This window comes from Nicrophorus vespilloides, unplaced genomic scaffold (genome assembly GCF_001412225.1).
Source record: "Nicrophorus vespilloides isolate i.1.1-1 unplaced genomic scaffold, Nicve_v1.0, whole genome shotgun sequence".
In the NCBI taxonomy this organism is placed as follows: Eukaryota; Metazoa; Arthropoda; class Insecta; order Coleoptera; family Silphidae; genus Nicrophorus; species Nicrophorus vespilloides.
The window spans coordinates 295,305-316,631 of record NW_017100088.1 but is presented as its reverse complement, the minus strand read 5'-3'; the positions used below and the strand labels follow the sequence as shown (position 1 = coordinate 316,631).

The following is a 21,327-nucleotide window of genomic DNA, read 5'->3' as shown; positions in this document are numbered from 1 at the left end:
CTATTTTTCTCTTTCATCAAGTATTGTTCTTGGATTTTATAAGAAGGTGAATGATAAATGAAGACCGAATCAAGAACGCAACTTACACTTAAGAGAGGTATGAAATATGCTGGTATTGTTGTTTTAGTTTCGCGTTTTTAATTGAACATTAAAAAGTGAATTATTTCTACTAGACAATACTTGTACAAAATTCCATTTTCTATTTAAAAAAAAAATGTTCAAAAAAATCAACATACAATTTTCGCTTTTGTTCATAAAAAAATGTATATTTTCGACAATATAGATAATTATTTCTAATATAGAAGTCATCAATCAATATAGATAATAATTATTTAAATAGTACAATATAAAATTAATTAATAATTAATTATTTCAGATTTGCAACATCTTCATATGTTTTATACATAAGCTTACATATAAGCTCAACATAGTGTCTGGAGTCAGCTTATTATATAATTTGTCAATTATGGTAAAAGCTAACTAGTTTGTGATCTTAGGATTTAACTAATTAACAAATTTGACTACGTCAGTAACGTGTTCAGATCACAAAATCATCATTTATTTAACATAACAAAATTGCCTTAAATACAAATATTTACAAATATATTACAAAATCCTTAAACTAAGAGAAATGTACAATTCAATATTAAATTTTTTAATTTATTTTTACTTAGAATATATTTTTACAAAAATTTGTGTATTTTATAAATAATTATTTATTTACTGAACAGTTCAAAATGTCTCTCACCAAATGGCTGCATGTATCTTTTGAAACACTTTACACTTAATTTATATGAAAAATTTATCATTGGATTCAGACTTAAGTCAAACCAAAATATTCCTGCCTCCTTTCTCGTGTATTATTAGTTATTTATTTACGATCAATAAAAATCCTGACATCATAAAGTCAGATTTGTATCTTTTGATACTTTCTTATTTACTTTCATCGTCAGTTTTTTTTTGTAACCTTTCTTCTATTTTTCTCTTCCATCGTGTATTGTCTTTGGATGTTGTAAAAAATGAACTTAGACTTAAGAAAGATATGAAAATGAAAGTTTGAAAGAAATGTGCGGGTATTGTTGTTTCAGCTTCGCCTCTGGAAATTTGCTGTTAGTGCGAGTGTATGTGCGTGTGTGTGTGTGTCACACTTCCTCATAAAGGATAACGTATAGTAATTGCAATGTCTATGTCAATATTAACTTGTCGATAAACATCATGCGGATAACACACGGAGAACGGCAGATATGTATTAAATTCTGGTGTCGAATAGCGCACGGAGTCATTAATTCGACTATAAATTAACTAATTAATTAATTTAATTAAACATCTCGCATGACGTCCACTCGAACTCGAATCAATATGCTTGCCTGGCATTTTCATTAATATTTATGCGAGAGATTCTCAGATTTTATCGAGAATATTCAACCCAATTACTTGTTTTTTTTCACTACGTAACAATAATTATATTAATTAGTGCGTAAAAAACGTATACAAATAGCTTTCTATAATTTAATTAAAATTTCTTTATAAAATATATAATTTTTGCTTTTATTCATTTATAATTGAATAAAATTAATCTAATTTCTTAATGTTAAAAAAATAATTGGTTATATCAAAACAAAACAATATTTGTATAACAAATATCTATTTTATTATTAACAACAAATGTTCAAAAAACAATATACAAATTTTGCTTTTATACAATTATATAATATTGATCTAATTGTTTAATATTGAAAATGAAATTAGTTATATTAAAACTACAAAATAGTTGTCAAAAGAAGTGACTATTTTCTTAAAAAAAAACTCAACATATAATTTTCGCTTTTATTAATTTTATATTAAATAGAGAATTAGTTAGACAAAACTTGTACAAAAAGTGTCTATTTTCTATTTAATTAAAAATAAAACAATTATATAAAAATGATCCATTTGTTTAATATTAAAAAGTGAATTAGTTACAAAAAACTAGACAATACAAATAAACTCAAGACATAATTTATGCTTTTATTCATTGATAATTATATAAAATGTATCTGTTTTAATTTAATATTAAAAAGAAAAGTAGTATTAAAAAGTACAAAATACTTGTAGAAAAATTGTACAAAGAAATGTAAATTTTCTTGTTAAAAAAATGATTTTTTTTTCTTGCACGTTAAATCAAAAACTAGGCAATATTGTAAAAAAAAAATACTATTTTGTTCAATATAGAAAAAAATATAGTAATTAAAGAAATCAATTAATATAAATAAAAATATAGTGAATGTAATTAATTAAATGTTAATAACAAGTTTGTAAAAAATCGATTCTAATTATTGCAGATTTGCAAAATCTTCTATTTTTTGTACATAAGCTTACAATAAAAGCTTATTATATACGTCTGGAGTCAGCTTATTATATAATTAGTCAATTACGGTAAAAGCTAACTACTAGATTGTGATCTCAGGATTTACTTAATTAACGAATTCGACGACGTTAGTTATGTGTTCAGATCTCAAAATCGTTTATTTTACGTACCAAAACTACCTTAAAAATTATTCTTTAATCGTTTTAAACTATTAATATTTATTTATAGAAAAGTTTAGAAGACATTTTGAATGGTCATGTTTTTTTTGCTTTCTTTTGTACTTAATTAACATTAATATTTTTTAATTGCATTTTGGTTTCAAGAAAAAAATATTTTACAAAAAAAAATTCAACATCGTTTTTCGTGTATAAATAATGATTTACTGAACAGTTCAATGAATGATTATTTAAAACACTTTAAACTTAATTTATATTAAGAATTTATAATTAGATTTTGGCTTAAGTCAAAATATATACAAAATATTGCTGCATCCTTTCTCGTTTATTTTATTATTAATTATTTATTTACGTTCAATAAAATTCCTGGCATCAAGTAGTCAGATTTGTATCTTTTGAAACATGCACTAAATTTATATTAAGAATTTTGTAATTGCTTTTTGGCTTAACGAAAAATATATACAAAATAATCTTTCATCCTTTCTCGTGTATTGTATTATTAATTACTTATTTACTAAAACGTACAAAGACATTTCTGGCATCGAATGGTCATGTGTGCATGTCTTTTGCAACATGCACTTAATTTATATTAAGATTTTATAATTGGATTTTGGCTTAAAGAAAAAAAAAATGAAAGAAGTACACACACTCTCAGATTTGTGTCAAAGCGTGCATCCAGAAATAATTCGCGTGGTCCTATCTACCTACATAACTCAAAGGCGGACAACGAATTAGTTCCAATTAAAAGTGGTAAACATCCACATTCCATATGCTATATTTCTGCTATCATAAGCATTTAACATTACATCACTCAAGGAAGTTATAATTTAAAAAAAGTTTTAATAAATGTTGCAATAATACTGAACATTTTTCTATGAAATAATCTTGCATTAAAGGTAAAAATTGATATTGTAATTTCTTGAAATGTTAGGAAAAAACATTACTTTATTAATATTAACATAACCCTAAAAGAAAATAAATTACAGTTAAACAAAATCGTAACGCTACTTTTATGACACCTCAAATAATCTAGAAATTATTGATTAAATTTGTTGTGTTAATACTAAGAATTAGTATGAGATTATTCTTGAAATACAATAAGAAAATTTCAATGATAAAACTGTAGTAAAATTTCACGAATCTTTGGAAAACAATTCGTAGAATTTTTGGGTGAGTGACTCAGAGCTTTGATTCACTCGAAATAATGTTTTCACACAAAAAAAAAACATGCATTTTTATCCGAACTTAAACAGTGCTAAAATTGAAAAGTTACTGAAATAAGCAGTGATAAATGGAAAATACCGCACGTCAGCAATATTTATTCGCAAGACCTTTTTCCACGGCTGCACTTAAACCTGTATTAATTGCAGACCGCATAATCTGGTATTTAAATTAATACTCGACTTGGAACATAAATCCCCATCATCCTGCATGCGCGAAAAGAAGGACGAGTTATATAATTAGGCATGAATAATACCGCATTTCGTCGCGCGAGGCAATTTGATCCCGGCTCTTTTGACAAATGGGTCCTGCAGGACGAAAGAAAAAAAAAGGAGAGGGCGACGAATTTCTCTTCCTCGACGTAAAACTATTTGTGTGCACGCGATGGAGAAAAAGCGACGCGAAGACAATTTATTAGCGACCAAGTGAAGAAAAAGAGGGAAGAAGCGACTTATATACGGAGTTTTTCCTCAGGAGTAAAATTGCACTCTTTTACATTGCTTATTGTTTTCCCGGGGAAAATAATTGAACGATACGTCAGAGCGTTTTTCGTGGAAACTTCGCTGAAATAACTGAGCGGAAAATCGCGGGAAACGTCATAAAGTTTCGTTTAGTAGTTTTAACACCCACGCGGCTATTTTAATGTTTCTTTGCGGTTGAAATATAAAAAAAATGATTTTATTGCGACTTTCGATGATGCGAAAAGTGAAAGAAATTATATAGGCCACTCCTCGTTTTTACACACGATTTTGCAATAAACGTGCTTCCTTCTCCTCTATATTCACAGTTTTATAGGTGATTTTATTTGTTCTGGATTTGTAAACTCGTTGGGGGAAAACGTTGGAAATACGTTCGAATGACGTGATTATCAGCAATTCCAAGAATTTTGAATCAGGAAAAAAAATCTTTAAATCTAAATTTGTCAGTTGCTCATAATGAAAATTAGGGAAATATAATTTATTATAAAATTTTCTTTCAATATTTAGTTTAATAAATATGTTTATTTCCAATCTGTTAATATTATAGATCAGCGTTTCTCAACCTATATGTCACGACTCAAAATTGGGTTGCGAAGTGACAGCTGTCATCTGACACTTTATGACAGCTATCATCTGACACTTTGTGACAGCTGTCATTTTTGCCAGAAATTGGTGAAAAACTCCAAGAATTTTGAATCAGGAAAAAAATATCTATAAATCTAAATTTGTCAGTTGCTCATAATGAAAATTAGGGAAATATAGTTTATCATAAAATTGTCTATTATTTTATAGATCATCAAATAAGAGAAAGAGAGAATTTTCTTTCAATATTTAGTTTAATAAATATGTTTATTTCCAATCTGTTAATATTATAGAACAGCGTTTTTCTCAACCTATATGTCACGACTCAAAATTGGGTTGCAAAGTGACAGCTGTCATCTGACACTTTATGACAGCTATCATCTGACACTTTGTGACAGCTGTCATTTTTGCCAGAAATTGGTGAGAAACTCCAAGAATTTTGAATCAGGAAAAAAATATCTATAAATCTAAATTTGTCAGATGCTCATAATGAAAATTAGGGAAATATAATTTATCATAAAATTGTCTATTATTTTATAGATCATCAAATAAGAGAAAGAAATCATTTTCTTTCAATATTTAGTTTAATAAATATGTTTATTTACAATCTGTTAATATTATAGATCAGCATTTCTCAACCTATATGTCACAACTCAAAATTGGGTCGCGAAATGACAGCTGTCATCTGACACTTTGTGACAGCTGTCATTTTAGCCAGGAATTGGTGAAAAACTCTTAGCAACTACAAACAAATATATTAGGTCTTGCTTCAAAAAGTTGAATAACGCTCTTATTTGTCCTAGATTGTAACTAATTGTAAAATGTCACTTTTTATCTTATTGAAATATTATTTTTTAATAAGAAGAAAATTATACTTTTTAATTTTCAGATTTAGAGTTATTGTGGTTTCAGAGCAATTATTTTTAATGTTAGGAAAATTTAATAAATGAATTTATTGTAATTTGTAAATTTAGTCCTTAAATAAGTAAAATTATATAATAACAGTATTTGTAAGTTGATTAATACATGCTGCATACACCAATCATTATTTGTTAGAACAAAAGGACAGAGTTAGACAAGTAGACTTACACCTATGAATTTTCGCGCTGTGTCGTTCCAGCCGGTTGTAATAAATGTCGTTTCGGCTGTAGACAAGTCCTGTATTGAAACAGAGAAAAATAAAACAGAAAAAAAAGAGATAGATAGAAGAGAGATTGGTGAGCACTGAAGCGAAAATGCACTTATTATGATTGTGATTAGTTTTCGTGTTTATGTTTTGTTACAAAGCACATAGAGGACGGACGACACCGATACATTTCGATTCGCACAAAGGAACAAGTTTACATATTGTTTTCCAAAAACCCCGTGCAGATAACCGTGCTTTATTGAATCAATAGCTCCTGCGGAACGACGTCAAAAGCTTGACACAGAAGAAAGACCCTCTCCCATTCACGCCTACAAAACTGGTACATTCTCTCACGATTCCTCAGGCTTATCATATACAAATACACAGATCAGCGGTTCCGAACAAATGGTGCTTAAGAATCGATTGGATGTAGTACATGTGTATCACAGATCAACACCTATCAATATACAACTACGTTTTATATACAATCTAAGCTTTATTAATATTTAAGCCAATCCAATATTGATTAGATATTTTTAATAATTATATAAATTTAACTTTTTTCTGTACATTTTAATATCATAAACCAAAATTATTAAAAAAGGTTTCATTCATTTTCTTGTTAAAGTATTTATTCTGTATTTTCTCTACATAAATTCAACAAAAAATATTTCATATCTTATGTGTTTATACACAAAAGTTTCAATTTCTTTGCTTATTCATAAACAATTATTGATTTAGTATATGTAATTATTGGCCATTACGGCAAAACATGAAAGAATAAATTTTAATAAAAAAAAAATGGAAAATTTTAAATAATTTTACAATATAAGAACAAAATACAATAGTCATAATACAAAATTTTACAAGTATTTTTATTATCAATTAATAAAAAATCTGAAGGAAATGACAAATTTTATTAATCTGCATTTTTATAAGAAAGGACACATTTTATATATAAAGATAATAAGCGAATTCTTAAAATAACCTAAATGTAAATGTTGTATTTCTTGAAATTGAATATTTATGTAAATAAATGGAAATAAATTTAATAGTAAACTTTTTTATATTATTTCAAAGAAAATCATGAGATCAATATTGACTGCACAGTTTTATTTTACATCTTATTAATGTAAATACATACTTTCTGATAATTTAATTTTTAGTATATAATGAATAGGAATAAACTAATAATAAATTAATAGATGGATAAACTAAGACCCGTGGGCCAAATGTGGCCCGCCTAGAGGTATTATCCAGCTCGCCGCAGATTTGAAAACAATGGTATAGTAAAAATAAAGGCTTATTACAATTTTTGCATATGCGAAAATTTTCATTTTTTAGGACACAAATTTTTATTTTATAGCCCCACATTTTTTAGACTTACGATTAAAATATCATTCTTTTAGTTCGGATCTAAAAAAATCAATTTTTATATATTAAAATATTAACTATTTTTGTTATATAAACTTGTTGAGGATTGCTGGACGAATCAAACAGAACTGACTGATATTCGATCAAATGCATTGGATGTGTCTGAATATTCAACACGATAACAATAGCATATTTTTGTGTGCTGTTGTTTGTTTATGCTTTGTGTGTCGAAATGCCGGATCTTGAAATATTTCAGATGGTGTCAGGCCGTGTGAAAGGCATTCAAAAGTTGAATACTAACAAGTTCATGCATTCATCTGGGCTAGGAGGCCGACTAAACACAGGCCGATGTTCCTCTTTCTCCTGCGAACAATGCTCTGCCTGCATTATATAACCCAGGAGTTGCGGCCGAAGCCGTCGCCGACGCCTCCGGAGCGCGGATAAACCGACCGCCTGCGGCTTTTAACGGATTAATCATAGGGATTTGATTGACGCCTCCATAGATAGCGCAGAGGCCATAAGGGCTTGGAACTCGGGCGCATCTATTTATTGACTCAGCACATTACAAATCCCCAACTAAATTCCGCTTCAAATTAATACACGCATATATAGACATAATATATAATACTACTGCTCGACGATGGCCTGGAAATGTACGGAAAGGGAGGGACAACGATGGAAAAAATTATGGTGAGGAGAAAGATGGATAGAGAGAGAACAGGCAGACCGTGGTAGTCCGTGGTATTCTTTCCGTCTCTCTAAGCCTCGGCTCATATTCCCTGCTCAGTTTCCAATTTCCACTAAGCAGAAGTGGAACACAAAATTGCTTTCAAGTCAATATGTACGTGTGCATGAAACTCGTGCTCGGTTACATCATATTTCCTTTATCCTCGAGAAGAGATTCAATTGATTTTTAAGATATTTCCACTACAATTTACCTAATTCTAACACAAAACTGACAATAATCGTTGTTTTCTTAATAAAATTTTTAAAAAAATGTATACATATGTTTTATGTTGATTATTAGAAAAATATTACAATTTCCTACATTTTACATTATTTGTAACAAATATTTATATTAATAGTTCTCATGAAATTTTATTTTATAAATTTAAATATTAAAACAGGTTTAGAATAATAATTTTAAATATGTTTAAAGTAAGATTTGTATATATCTAATGGAATGGAAATGTATGACTGTTAGTCACATTATGTTTAAAGTTTAAATTTCTCGAAACACATTATTTTCTTTCTCATTTGTCGAGATCAGTAAATTCCTTGAAATGAATAAATAGTTTTGAAAATAATTTAAAATGAAGCATGACTGAACAAAATCAAATTCTAAAATCATATCACTACAATTGAATTGTCATGTAGATACAAATTTCACTGTAGAAATATATTTGAGCTATAGAATATAATATTTGGATTTTCATTTCATTATTGTATTTTAGTAAATTTTGGTCAACCATTAATAAAAACCTTGTTTTTCAGATAAATAAAATACATAAACATATATGAAAATATATATAATTAATCAGTATTAAAATTAAATTTAAGCGTTTCTTAACATTTTAGCTGTGTGACCTAACATATTTCTTTATAGTTCAACAGCGATGAAATTGCTACATATTTCACCATTTTCTCGCTTTGAAACATGCTGACAGCTGTCATTTTGCGACCCATTAACAATTTAGCATGACTCCTAGGTTGAAAAACGCTGCTATAAACTATAAATTCTGCAACAGCAAAGCGTTGGTTCCAATGCTTCCATTCTGGTAATATGGACGTCCAAGATGAGACACGTTCTAGTAGGCCAAGCGTCAAAAATCTTTACAAAATCGTAGAGTCGGACCGGCATGTGAGCTCTTATTCCATTGCCCAGGAACTGAAGATTAGCCAGAAAACCATTTGGAACCATTTGCATAAGGCTGGTCTCAAGAAGAAGCTCGATGTATGGGACAAAACGCTCAGAACATTTTACTTCACCCAATATTTGTTTGTAGTAGTATAGCGACCTAATAACTTGATATTTCACCATTTTATCACTGTGACACATGGTGACAGCTGTCATTTCTCTGAGAAACGCTACTATAAACTGTAAATTCTTCAAATATTATATAATAAATCATGATTTTAAATAACTGATAAAGATGAACCCTGCTGACAGTTTAATCAATTTTGTTTTTTGTTTAATAATAATAAAGAGAAAAAAATGTAAACAATAAATAACAATTTTATATATGCAAATTGTTAAGCCGTCAGTTAAGTTTTATAGCACGGGGAAGTTTTTGGTATAAATCACTCCAACCGCAGCATTTTTTTTTCTTCTTCACCAGTGGTTTTTTTTTTGTCAAGATCACAAAATTAAATTACTAAATATGCGAGGCCACAAAATATAGTGTCTAGTCCTTAAAATGGATGGATCGTTGCGAAATGAAATTTAATAAAAATAAAGAACATGAGAACTCGTTTCATAAATTACATTTAATTGAACCCTCAAGATTCTTAAAAAAAACAATACATACGTTTTTTGTTAAAAATTTTCATGATAAATCAATACACAAAATATTCTAAAATTGAATTAAAATTGTAAAATACCAATGTTTTTCAGGAAAAGTATTTGTAACAATTTAATTCATTAATAAAAAAAATAATAAATAAAAGTATGTTGAAGAAACTACGTTTAATTCAAGAATCTTCAAAAATAAAAATGTTTTTCAATGTATTTTTGATAAATCAATGCAATTTGAAGTTCCTAATAGAAAGATGCGTTTGGTAAACAATAATAAACTCTATGTATGTAAAGTGAGAAATAGTCAAGGCCAAACAAAGAGATTAAGGAAATCGAATCATTGATCATCAAGTAAACCATTAATCATGGTTGTTGCATCGTTGAAAGTTTTTCTCTTTCGAAAAATAAAAAAAAAACTTCTTTTCATATATACACACACACATTGAGAGGCACACGAAAAGCTAACATTTTAATGGAAATTCCTTGTATCGCGACGAACGGAAAAAAAGCGATAAATTCATGATGGAGTTTGTAAGAAAAAGAAAGGTTTTGAATATTTGCGGCTAAACTTTGCATAGGGATATCAATTATAAGCAACACGATGAAATTATGTTTCAGTTTCCTATCGAATTGAGGGTATTGTATTAAGAATGTTACAAGAAGCGGTTATTATTCTTACCTGTTTTACGCCTTGCCCCCCACAGAACCGGTGGGGAGGCGCTACTTAAGGGAAGAGCCAGCTTGATGGGGCTTCTTGGATCTGAAACAAGAGAGAGAGAAAAAAACAAATTAAGTATAGAAACAAAAATTGATGTTTGTCTTGGGAAAAAACCCGCACGGTGGGTGTTAAAACCAATTGGGAATTTTCCCAGACGCGATAAGATAAAGAGAATTATATATTTTTCATGTTTATTTTTTTGTACATCATCTGGTTGTGGGGGTTTCGTTTTCCCGTGATGGAGTCAACTGGAGTTTTTTTCATTTATTTTTTTTTCAGATGTGGGCAGGGATCGAAAGAGATGTAAGGATAATGAGTGTACGGGACGGAAATAAAATGCAAATGGGTTCGAGGCGATTTAATTAAAGGAGAAACCGTTAAGGTACACCCACGGGCCCTATAATAATAGATTTGGGTGTACTATAAATCCGAGACAGGTGAGAAGAGATCGTTACAACTCTCGATGAATGAGCTATTTCATTAACAAAGTTACAAACGTTGAAAATACATAAGTATGTTTTGTTTCCACATGAAGTTCTTATTTTATTAATAAAGTTAGTGCAAAATTCAAAATTAATTCCATTTTGCAAGCCATGAAAGTTGGTTTCTACACCAAAATCAGTTTGTTGTCTCCTGAAGGTAAATTTGCTTTAAAAATAATAAATGTTTTGCAAATCTCTTCTAGTTTATAAACTGTACTTAAGAAACACACTTTCATTTGGTATTTATTGATTATTACTTTTTTCTCTCAGAAACTATTTCTTTTAGAATTCAGGAGTTTCATTACTTATATTTACAACTTTTATAAAATTGTTATTTTTCAAGCAATATCAATTTTATAAGAAATCTATTTTATAAACTTCTAAATTTTAAATTTTATAGGTTAGTAATTTAGTTTCAATAAGTAATAATATTATTAGCTTAATTACATTTTAATCATCACTCGTAATTTCATATGACATTAAAATAGTTTAAATCAGAGTTGTTCAAATGAAATTCTCAATAAATGAGCTTTTTTTTATTAATAAACAATGTAAATACTTATATAAAATTGTTTCTTTTATATAACTTGTATACAAATTAAAATTTTTGTAGTATATTTTAAATGATTTTATTTTGTTTTTCTCATTTTTATTCATTCATCATAAAAAAATTAATTTTTGCTTAAAGTTCAATTAATCAAAATTATATAATAAACATAGTAAATTTATTAAATCGATGTATTAAATTGTATAAGATTCATATAAATTTAATACGTATTCAAAATGTGAGACGTGATTCAACTAATGGAAAATAAATAAAATACTCAATTTGAATATTTTCAATAAACAATTAGAAATTAATCTGTGTACAATAATTTAAAAAACCACTTAGTCTAATGGAGGCTACGAAGATTTCATTTACATAAATATGAGCAAATAAACAAAACGAGTATGAGTTTTTTTTTCTCATTGGAAATACAATCACTATTATTTTTATGATTTTGAATTGTAATTACAAGTTAACTGTTTTTAAAGATAAACGTTGATATTTATAGACAATTTTTATTGATTATTAAATTTAAGTAATGTTCGCAGGAATAAAATTGTAAATTAACTATACTATAACATAATAAAAAAAATTATATAAGATTAATGTAAATTATGGAACAACTATGAATATTGATTACAGAATAAAAATCAATATATCAACTTAATTTATATAATCATAAAAGTGTCTTTCATAAATTTGTACTGTAACTTCATTAATTATTTACAAATTAATATTTTTAAAGAAACTGTTGCTTATTCTTTATACGTAATTAAATCTAGCTGAAACACAACCAAAAATGTTGTTTAAAATAATAAAATTACATTCAATATTTGTATGAATTTCATAATATTTCAAGATAAAAAAAGTAACAGATTAAACTGATTTATATAAATAATAGGGAAAGAGGGCAAACAAAAGGAGTAGGTTAATAGTTTTATCCAATTCATATATGGGTAAAATGATAAATATGATTCGCAGCGGGAAATACGAAGCAGAATCGACGGACGAGGTCTGACCTTTTGCTGCGTGTCCATAACATGTAATTCGAAATTCACTGCAGTATGGTGAAACGTTATGTGTGGTCGGCACTAACAAACGGCGTCGACGTGGACATTATGCATGGAATCGATCAGCAGAATCGTTCGTGGCTTTTGCTATATGCACAAAATGTGTCATATATGTATGTCTCTCTTAAAGTGTATCAAATGAATGGTGCTTTCAATAAAAAAAAATGTCGAACAAGTGCTTTTTATATATTATATTATCTCATGAAATAAAAATATTGTATAAAAAATACTAAAAAAAAACATAAAAAAGCCTAAAATATTAATTGAAATGTTATGTAATGTTGTTTATAGAAAGAGAGTATATAGCTTTGAATTTTTTGTGAACTAATCATATAATAAAGCATACAGACAATACAATGACTGTCAGAAGAAGCAACTATAATCTACCTGCTAATTTATACACTTTATATATATGAGTTCTATTCTCATATAGTAACAAGTATAGTAACTTCCTGAGGTATTTATATTATTACGTCAAATTATACGCAAAATTTCTTATATACTTGGGAGATTGTCATTCGATAAACTTGGAATGTACCACGTTTTGTACAAGTACAACTGTACAATGTAAATGAATGTCAGTTTTACCAAGAGTAGTGCAGCTGTCAATTCGTTGTTATTTCTATAACATTATGTGTAACTCTTCAGATATTTATAAGTGATAGGTATTATATTATAATTTTATAAGTACTTACAAAAGTTGTCATTCGATAAACTTAGAATGTGCTGCGTTTTGTACAAGTATATTTGGTACTTTATCCAGACTATACAATGTAAATGAATCTCAGTTGTACCAACTGTAATGCTACTGTCAATTTGTTCTTATTTGTTTAAAATTATGTTAACTGATCACATATTTACAAGTAATAGGTATTATATTTGAATTTTGTAAGTACTTGCAAAAGTTGTCATTCGATAAACTTGGAATGTGCTGCGTTTTGTACAAGTATATTTGGTACTTTATCCAGATTATACAATGTAAATAAATGTCAGTTGTACCAACTATAAAGTAACTGTCAGTTCGTTCTTATTTGTTTAAAATTATGTTAACTGATCACATATTTACAAGTAATAGGTATTACATTTTAATTTTGTAAGTACTTGCAAAAGTTGTCATTCGATAAACTTGGAATGTGCTGCGTTTTGTATAAGGATGTTCGGTACTGCATGCAGACTATACAATTTACATGAATGTCAGTTATACCATCTATAATGTAGCTGTCAATTCGTTCTTATTTGTATAAAATTATGTTAACTGATCACATATCAACAAGTAATTGGTGATAGGTATAACATTTTAATTTTGTAAGTACTTGCAAAACTTGTCATTCGATATACTTGGAATATACCACGTTTTGTACAAGTATCTTTGGTAATTTATCCAAACTAAAAGTTGTAAATGAATGTCAGATATACCAACTATAATGTAGCTGCCAATTCGTTCTTATATGTATAAAATTATGTTAACTGATCACATATTAACAAGAAATTGGTGACTGGTATTACATTTTAATATTGTAAGTACTTGTAAAAGTTGTCATTCGATAAACTTAGATGTACTACGTTTTGTACAAGTAACTTTGGTAAAATTGTGAAACAATAGTATCCTAAAATATTTACATCAGATCATAGTGTGTACTCTCCTTCAATACAACGTAAACTTTTGATATAAACGTGATTGATGATCCATTAATATTGTAAATTGATAGATTTTTTTGTTGAAACTAGAGATACGTTCAGATTTATGAAGTGGACTGTTCGTAGCCTCACAGCACTTGCTTTTCAGCAGAGGAATAAAGCTCGTAAACACATTTGTAGGTGTATTCGTGGTTTATATTGGCCGCACAACAATCATTCTTAATCTGTTTCTGTCTGGCTGGGCCCGTGTGGGATCCATGTGTCTGAACCATTTTATTTCCTTCCTCGGCTCTTCTCCACCCATCCCCACACGAAGCCAGACCAGAAAAGACATTTAAACGGGAAGCAACCCCCGCACTTCCTGTTCCTCCTACCAATACCACACAAACCAACCACGAGAAAGACAGAGAACAAGAGATAAAGATAAAGCGAGAAGACGCTGCTGCCTACTATCGATTGTTATGTCTGCATCTGAAGCCCGATTCATCAATCCTCGGGATTGTTAACGAAAGCCATCCTACGCGACTCCTCCAGCTTTTCGGAAATCCCTATTTAAAACCGTTTTCCGAACCGGGGATGGATGGATGGATGGAAAGTGTTGGAGGTGGAGAGAGAGAAGAGGTCGTAGAGAAGTAGGATGAGAGAAGCACGATTTCCCGTCGCATAAACCAACTAAACTCCGCATGATGGACATTCATCAAATCCATCCAAACAGGAGAGAGGACCGATTTCAATGCCGACCAGAATACCCATTTTAATGCATCGCCAGATACATTCGGCGAATCGATGATTTATTAATCCACTCCAAACTGAAAAACCGTTTTATCATATCTAAATGATATATTGCATCACGGGGCAAGAAAAAAGAAGAGAAAGAGAAAAAAAAAGGGAGAAGAAGAAGAAAAAAAAATGGAATTTCAGAGGAAGCGCTGCTGCTATCAATTCCACGGCCCGGATCTTATTTTTGCGGGAAGAGTATGAAATTTATTAGATTTTAATGTTCGTCTTGGAGCATGAAATTTCTTGATAAAATTATGACCAACATTTATTTCCCTTCCAATTTTTCTTATATATTTTTTCTTCTTATAACTTTAATCAATCAAACAACGGAAATACATCGAGTGTTTAATCACGAATTTTATTTATTTTACTAAATATAAATTTAGTAATTGATTTTGCACAGCGAACCGGAATTTACTGTTCACTATCATATTGATGCTAATATTATTATAAATGGATTTACCAGCCTGAAATAATTGTAATTGTAAATTGTTTATGACATTTCAATTAAAATATAATGTTTTGTTTTAATTGTTCATTTACTTATTAAGCATTAATCAACAATTACATAATTGTAAAACAAATGATTCGAAGCTACAGTTTGGTGAAATGTTAAAAATAGATGTTGTTTCCATGGTAATGTAAGAAACTGAATCTTTCATTAGAAAAACAATACGTTTCTAATATATCGATCTCTCATTTAATAAGAAAATTAAGAAAACTTTTATAGATGATCATAATTATCAAAAAAAATCAAATTCAAAATGAAATTCTATTAAAATGAATAGAATTTCATGATTCTAAAACAAAAAGTTTGTTTAAAAAATTCCTATATAATTAATTATGTTTTTTTTAAACTACAATTAAACTTAATAAATAATAACATTTATTGCAACAAAATCAACAAAATAACATAATAAAAAATTGATCTGCTGCAAATTAAACTTAATTATATTTTTCTTTTCGTGAAAGTTTTAATAAGAAACGAAAACTAGTTAATAATAATTTTTAAAAAATCATTAATTACTGTTAACGAAAATTAATTTTCGTTTATTAGAAAATTTGATACTAAAATATTCCCTTTTTATTTCATTAGCTAAGTATTGGAAGTATTAAATATTCATGTTCGAAGCAAAATAATTAAGTTAATGATATTTTCTAAAAAATGTTCTTAATTAAGTTAATCATGCGAAATATTGTTTGAAATTTCACTTGAAATTCCCATTAAGTCTGATTACACTCTACTCTATTACATACATGCAATTTTCACCCAAGATGAGATTAACGATCATTATTTTGCTAACATCTTAATATCATTGCCTTATCAAACTTAATAATGGATTATTATTATTATACGGTTATATAAAGTTTAGTTGTTTCACCCGAAACGTTGCAACACTTGCTAATGATATTAAACACTATTCTTATCAATAAGCAAGAATTGTATCGCTAATTCTATGTAAACGATTTAAAACGGATCAACGACCTAATGATGACAAGATTTATTTTATTCAAACGTGCTTAACATCTGCTGTTTACAATTTATTCATTAGCTAATGAAAATAAATATTCATTAGTTTCAATATACGTTATATAATTAATAAAATTACAAATTCAGATTTAAATATTACCTTTTTCACACCTTTAATATTTGTAATTTCAGTTAATAAAACATATTTTCATTATTTTAAATTCACAATCAATTACGATTACTTAAGAAATCATTTAAATAGTTTTGTTAAAACTATTTCTTACAAATTAAAAAAAAAATGTATCAAATTATTGTAAATTATAAAAATTTCAAAGAATTAAATATTCAATTATTATTAATAATAAGTTGGATAACGTTAAAGTTAATACATTTCAGACAAACAATTAAGCTTAATCGAAGCTTGCTCAACTCCTGAGGCTGACATGAACAATTTAATATTAAATTGGAAGATGATGAACAGCGAATAGAAAAAAAATCTTATTTCCATTAACAGAGATGTAAAACCGTAATCTAGATTACCAAACAAGAGAAGAGCTACGACATTTCCCATTTTTCTCCTTGACTCAAAACAATATGGGTTTTCCTTTTTTAATTACCGGGAGTTTAGCGCGTGAAATTGCATTTTCCTTTGATTATTTACATTTTCAATTACCTCGGTCCTTTTGATCCACTACTTTGTTACTTAGTTCATTATACCTTGCACGAGTAAATTTTCATTAAAATGTTGTTATGAACAGCATTTTTTGTATCAATGATTGTTTTAAGAGAAATTATATGAGATAAAGAAGTATTTTGTATTTTAATTATGTAAGTTGAATGGTTTACATTATCTGAACATTCTTAGTGGAATTAGTCGATGAAATGTTTCCTCTTAAGCAAGTAACAACAATGTGCCATCAAAAGTTTGCAGGAAGATTAATGTCTTTAGTATAGATAACAATGATGTCAACGAGGGGAATGTAGGAAATCCAAAGTTTTCGAGTGATTTACAAGTCCTTGGGGATTGCAGCACTTGCTCAAAACAAAATTGTTAAAATGTATTTCAACAACTTTTTTTCATCTTTAGTTATAACACTTTCTTACAGTTTGAAGGAAACGTTTTTTTTTTCTGGTTAGAAACTATAATTTCAGCACGCGTCATAGCGACAACTCTAGAATTAGCTCACTTTCCATGATCGCGTAATTTCCCAGGAATCCGCCCAAACTTGCACTTTTCGGTTTTACGTAATTTTATTACAAACGCAGCCCACTTGATGTAATAACAATCGCATGCCAACAGAGTCTTAAAATACATTTTTTGGAACTCGATTCTTCTCTCGTACAGATTTTTTCTTTGTTACAATTCGAATTGAGACGCGTGTCTTTACATTGTGTTGCAAATGTTGCACAAAAAAGGGCTCAGTTCTGTTTTTTTTGTGTGGATGGAAGTCGTAAAGCTTTACGGACAGAAAGAATATAATATTGATATAACATTTATCACGATCGAACAGGGTAAGTGAGTTTCGTATCGGAGAAACGCGGTCACATCATCCCTATTTAGGATGGAAATATTGAGTGGTGGAGGGAGCAAAAAAAGGGAGTGATAAGGGATATGACACTGCTCTCTCTCTCTGTGTCTCTTTAGGGGTGCGGGAGATAGTGGTGAATCGGCATTTGGAATGGATGGAGCCGTTACGTTTGGGTCAAAGTACATGACACCCGGAGCCTTTGGCCGACATCCAAAAATGCACAAACCAAACGCCAACTTCAATATCGAATCGGCCTCCCCAAGGTTATTCCAATTTTATCGCTATATCCAAGTGCAGAAATAACAATGCCACCCATTGTAAGAAATTAACATTCAATTAATTTTTATTTTTTTTGTATAATCTATTTAAATTACATTACTTTATATTTTAACACACCCATGAAGTTCTAACCTCGTATACCTTAAAATCCAATAGCAATCGAAATCCCGACAATCAAAATCCCGACAACCATAAACTCCACAGTATCAACTAAACTTGATATAATCATTCATTAATAAAACGATTAGATTTATTTTCTATTAAAAAGTATGTCTTTTTTGACTATAACATTGAAGTAATTTACTATAAATGTTTAAATAAATATTCAAATTTATATATTATTTATTTTCCAATCTTTATTGATCCATTTCTATCAACTTTACTACAATTTTACGGTATTTTTATTATTTAAAAACAATACATAAAAAATCTTTTATTACAAATAAATTTTTGATTGTCTTTTGTAATTAAAAAATAATTAAATAAAATTTGATATGTAATGAAATACCTTTATGTATGATTTATGTTCAGATCATAAATTCTATTTTAATATGTCATAACTTGTGTATTAAAAAGTTTCTTATGCAATTTTTTTATTTAAAAAAGTAATTAAATATTATTGCAATCTGATATTCTTTTATACATTTTCATTACAAAAATATAACTATTCGTTATTATTTCTTAATAAGGGCGACTAATTGCCGAATGGTTAAGTCGCCCTACCCACGATCGAACCGGCGAAAGTTCGAATCTTGTTCCGACCAGTCCCTTTGTAAGCCCTCTCGGTGCTTGCAACAATCATTCATCACAGATGGAAAGTCAAATGAATGAGGTTCAGCATATGGACCTTTTCAGCCAAGTCGATGGACAATAACAGTGTTAAAGATAGCAACAGATTCACAGTAAAAAAATCTTAATAAGTATTTTGAACAATAATAATAATTTAGTGATCAAAAAACTAAATAAATTGTTAATATAAAAAAGAAGGAAAGAAGCCAAAATATCTCTCGACCTTGGTTTCTATTCATGTATTTCGATTTTACTAATATTTATAATTATAATGAAATCCACAGTATTTGAGATTTTTCACTTTTTATTTGAAAAACATTTACATTTTTTCTGGCGAATTGAATTTTATTTGTCATCTACCGCCCACATCTTTATTCGAATCGTTCTTTCACAAAAAAATTAAAAGATTGAATACAGAAAAACATTGGCCAAATGGTCGATGAACTTTTGATACAGCTAAATTATTTTTGTTGCAGTACATATATAAAAAAGAGAAAATGTATACTTTTCTCCACAATAATAATTATTTTTAGGAAATATTATTAAAACTTACATTAAATATAATAAATTAATAAAGGTCGTTTAACTAAAACTGAAACCATACATATTTTTATAAACGTAAAATTTAGATATTATTACTTTAACATTGTTAATCCTTACACACATTTTATTAAAAAAAATCCACTAATAAATTGACTACAAAATATCTCTTAAAATTGTATATGATTTATTATAGTTTTGTTAAAATAAATGTATAAAACATGAGTAAATTTACACTTTTGTCCAAAATAATATTTTTGTTTTAACCCTTTCCAGACGGTATTAAGTGGATGGTAATTTGGGATTTTTTTGTACAATCCACTGAAAACCATCTCGAAATGGTTAATAGTTAAATAATGAACAGTTTTAAATAAAAAAAATAAATATTGCATGTATGAGGCGATCTTGTACCAGTAGTCTTTTGTGGTTGTTCATATATGTACCATTAGTGAGCAATAATTACAAGAAATAAAAAATTTAAAATATACCTTCGTTTTTAGTTTGCATAGTGGAATCTGACATTTTTTACACATGGTTTTGGTACGTGTTTGTTTTTTAGCATCTGAACACCACCTACAGCCTTTAACAGGTTAATTAAAAATTATGAAAAATTTTAGTATTTTTTTTACTAATTTATTGAATAAAAATTAACTATAGTTCCTAAAAAAACTAAACTAAGATATATTTTTCGTCATGCAATTCATTTCGATATTATTAACTAAAATTAAACATAATTAAAATATCGTGGCCGACCAATTTATAATCATCTATTGTATAATTAATATGAATATTTGTTAGATCTACCACTTTTCTCTTAATTATTACAAATCATATTTCTCGTATCCATCAAATACACAAAAGTATACTTGTACGTGATTATTTAGAATAACTTGTAGAATATTCCGAAGGGCGCTTACACATTAAATCGTATAGTTGCGTCTATTGTATCACCACTTAACAGCATTCTTCAACCCCTAAATATTTAGGTAGGATCATTAAACTTAGATAAAGAAGCGGTTAAATTTTCCACAAAGTCAAAACTGATTTCCTTACCTCCCACGCAGCCCCTTTTTGAAATGGATATCTTTTTGTATTGTATAATTTAGTCTTAATTGGGGGGTCGACCTGAGAGGGTAGTGTTAGTTGGAGTACCGAAGGAAGAGCACTGTCTTCCTAAATACTAACTTAAGAGAAGAATGTAACTCTTAGTTAATAATCCATGAGAACAGTTGACTTCTCAATAAAAACTCTGATGTGTATAATAAAACTAATTAATAATATTGCATTTAATATTCATAAACCCCTCTAAGAATCCACAACGACATAACTACGAGATAATCCACAGTGTCCAGAGATTATTAATCCCGGGACACGACAAAACATCTTTTGGTAAAAATGCACACTTAATTGATGATTTTCTGTTTGTATTTTATAAGCTGTAGTCGATATGCATTTGTACTACTAGTGACAATTTAAAATGATGAATTTTTGTTTGTTTTTTTAGAATTTTATTACTCAACAATCTAAATAGTTAAATTTCATTGTTTCTAAATATATATCCAATTAGATTGTACGTATTTTTAATGATAAAATTTACACATTATAGTAATAATTTAAAATGATGAATTTTTGTTAGTTTTTTTTTTAGAATTTTATTACTCAAC

At 28.4% G+C, this 21,327-nt stretch overlaps 1 protein-coding gene across 8 annotated transcripts in view; it reads right to left on the bottom strand.

Moving 5' to 3' along the window:
* The window catches only part of LOC108567417 (dual 3',5'-cyclic-AMP and -GMP phosphodiesterase 11), a 182,912-nt gene that overhangs the window by 87,675 nt on the left and 73,910 nt on the right, over window positions 1-21,327 (bottom strand). For 5 of the 8 annotated variants that reach the window (XM_017927862.1, XM_017927861.1, XM_017927864.1 and 2 more), the window contains exon 2: window positions 10,500-10,580. Coding sequence is in view for 4 of the 8 variants with exons in the window: in XM_017927857.1 (XP_017783346.1) it covers window positions 10,500-10,580 (81 nt within the window). In the remaining 4 variants the exon portion in view is untranslated. Of the gene's footprint in view, window positions 1-5,894; window positions 5,964-10,499; window positions 10,581-21,327 lie in introns of all 8 variants that reach the window. The other 3 variants (XM_017927855.1, XM_017927854.1, XM_017927856.1) reach the window with 1 other exon arrangement.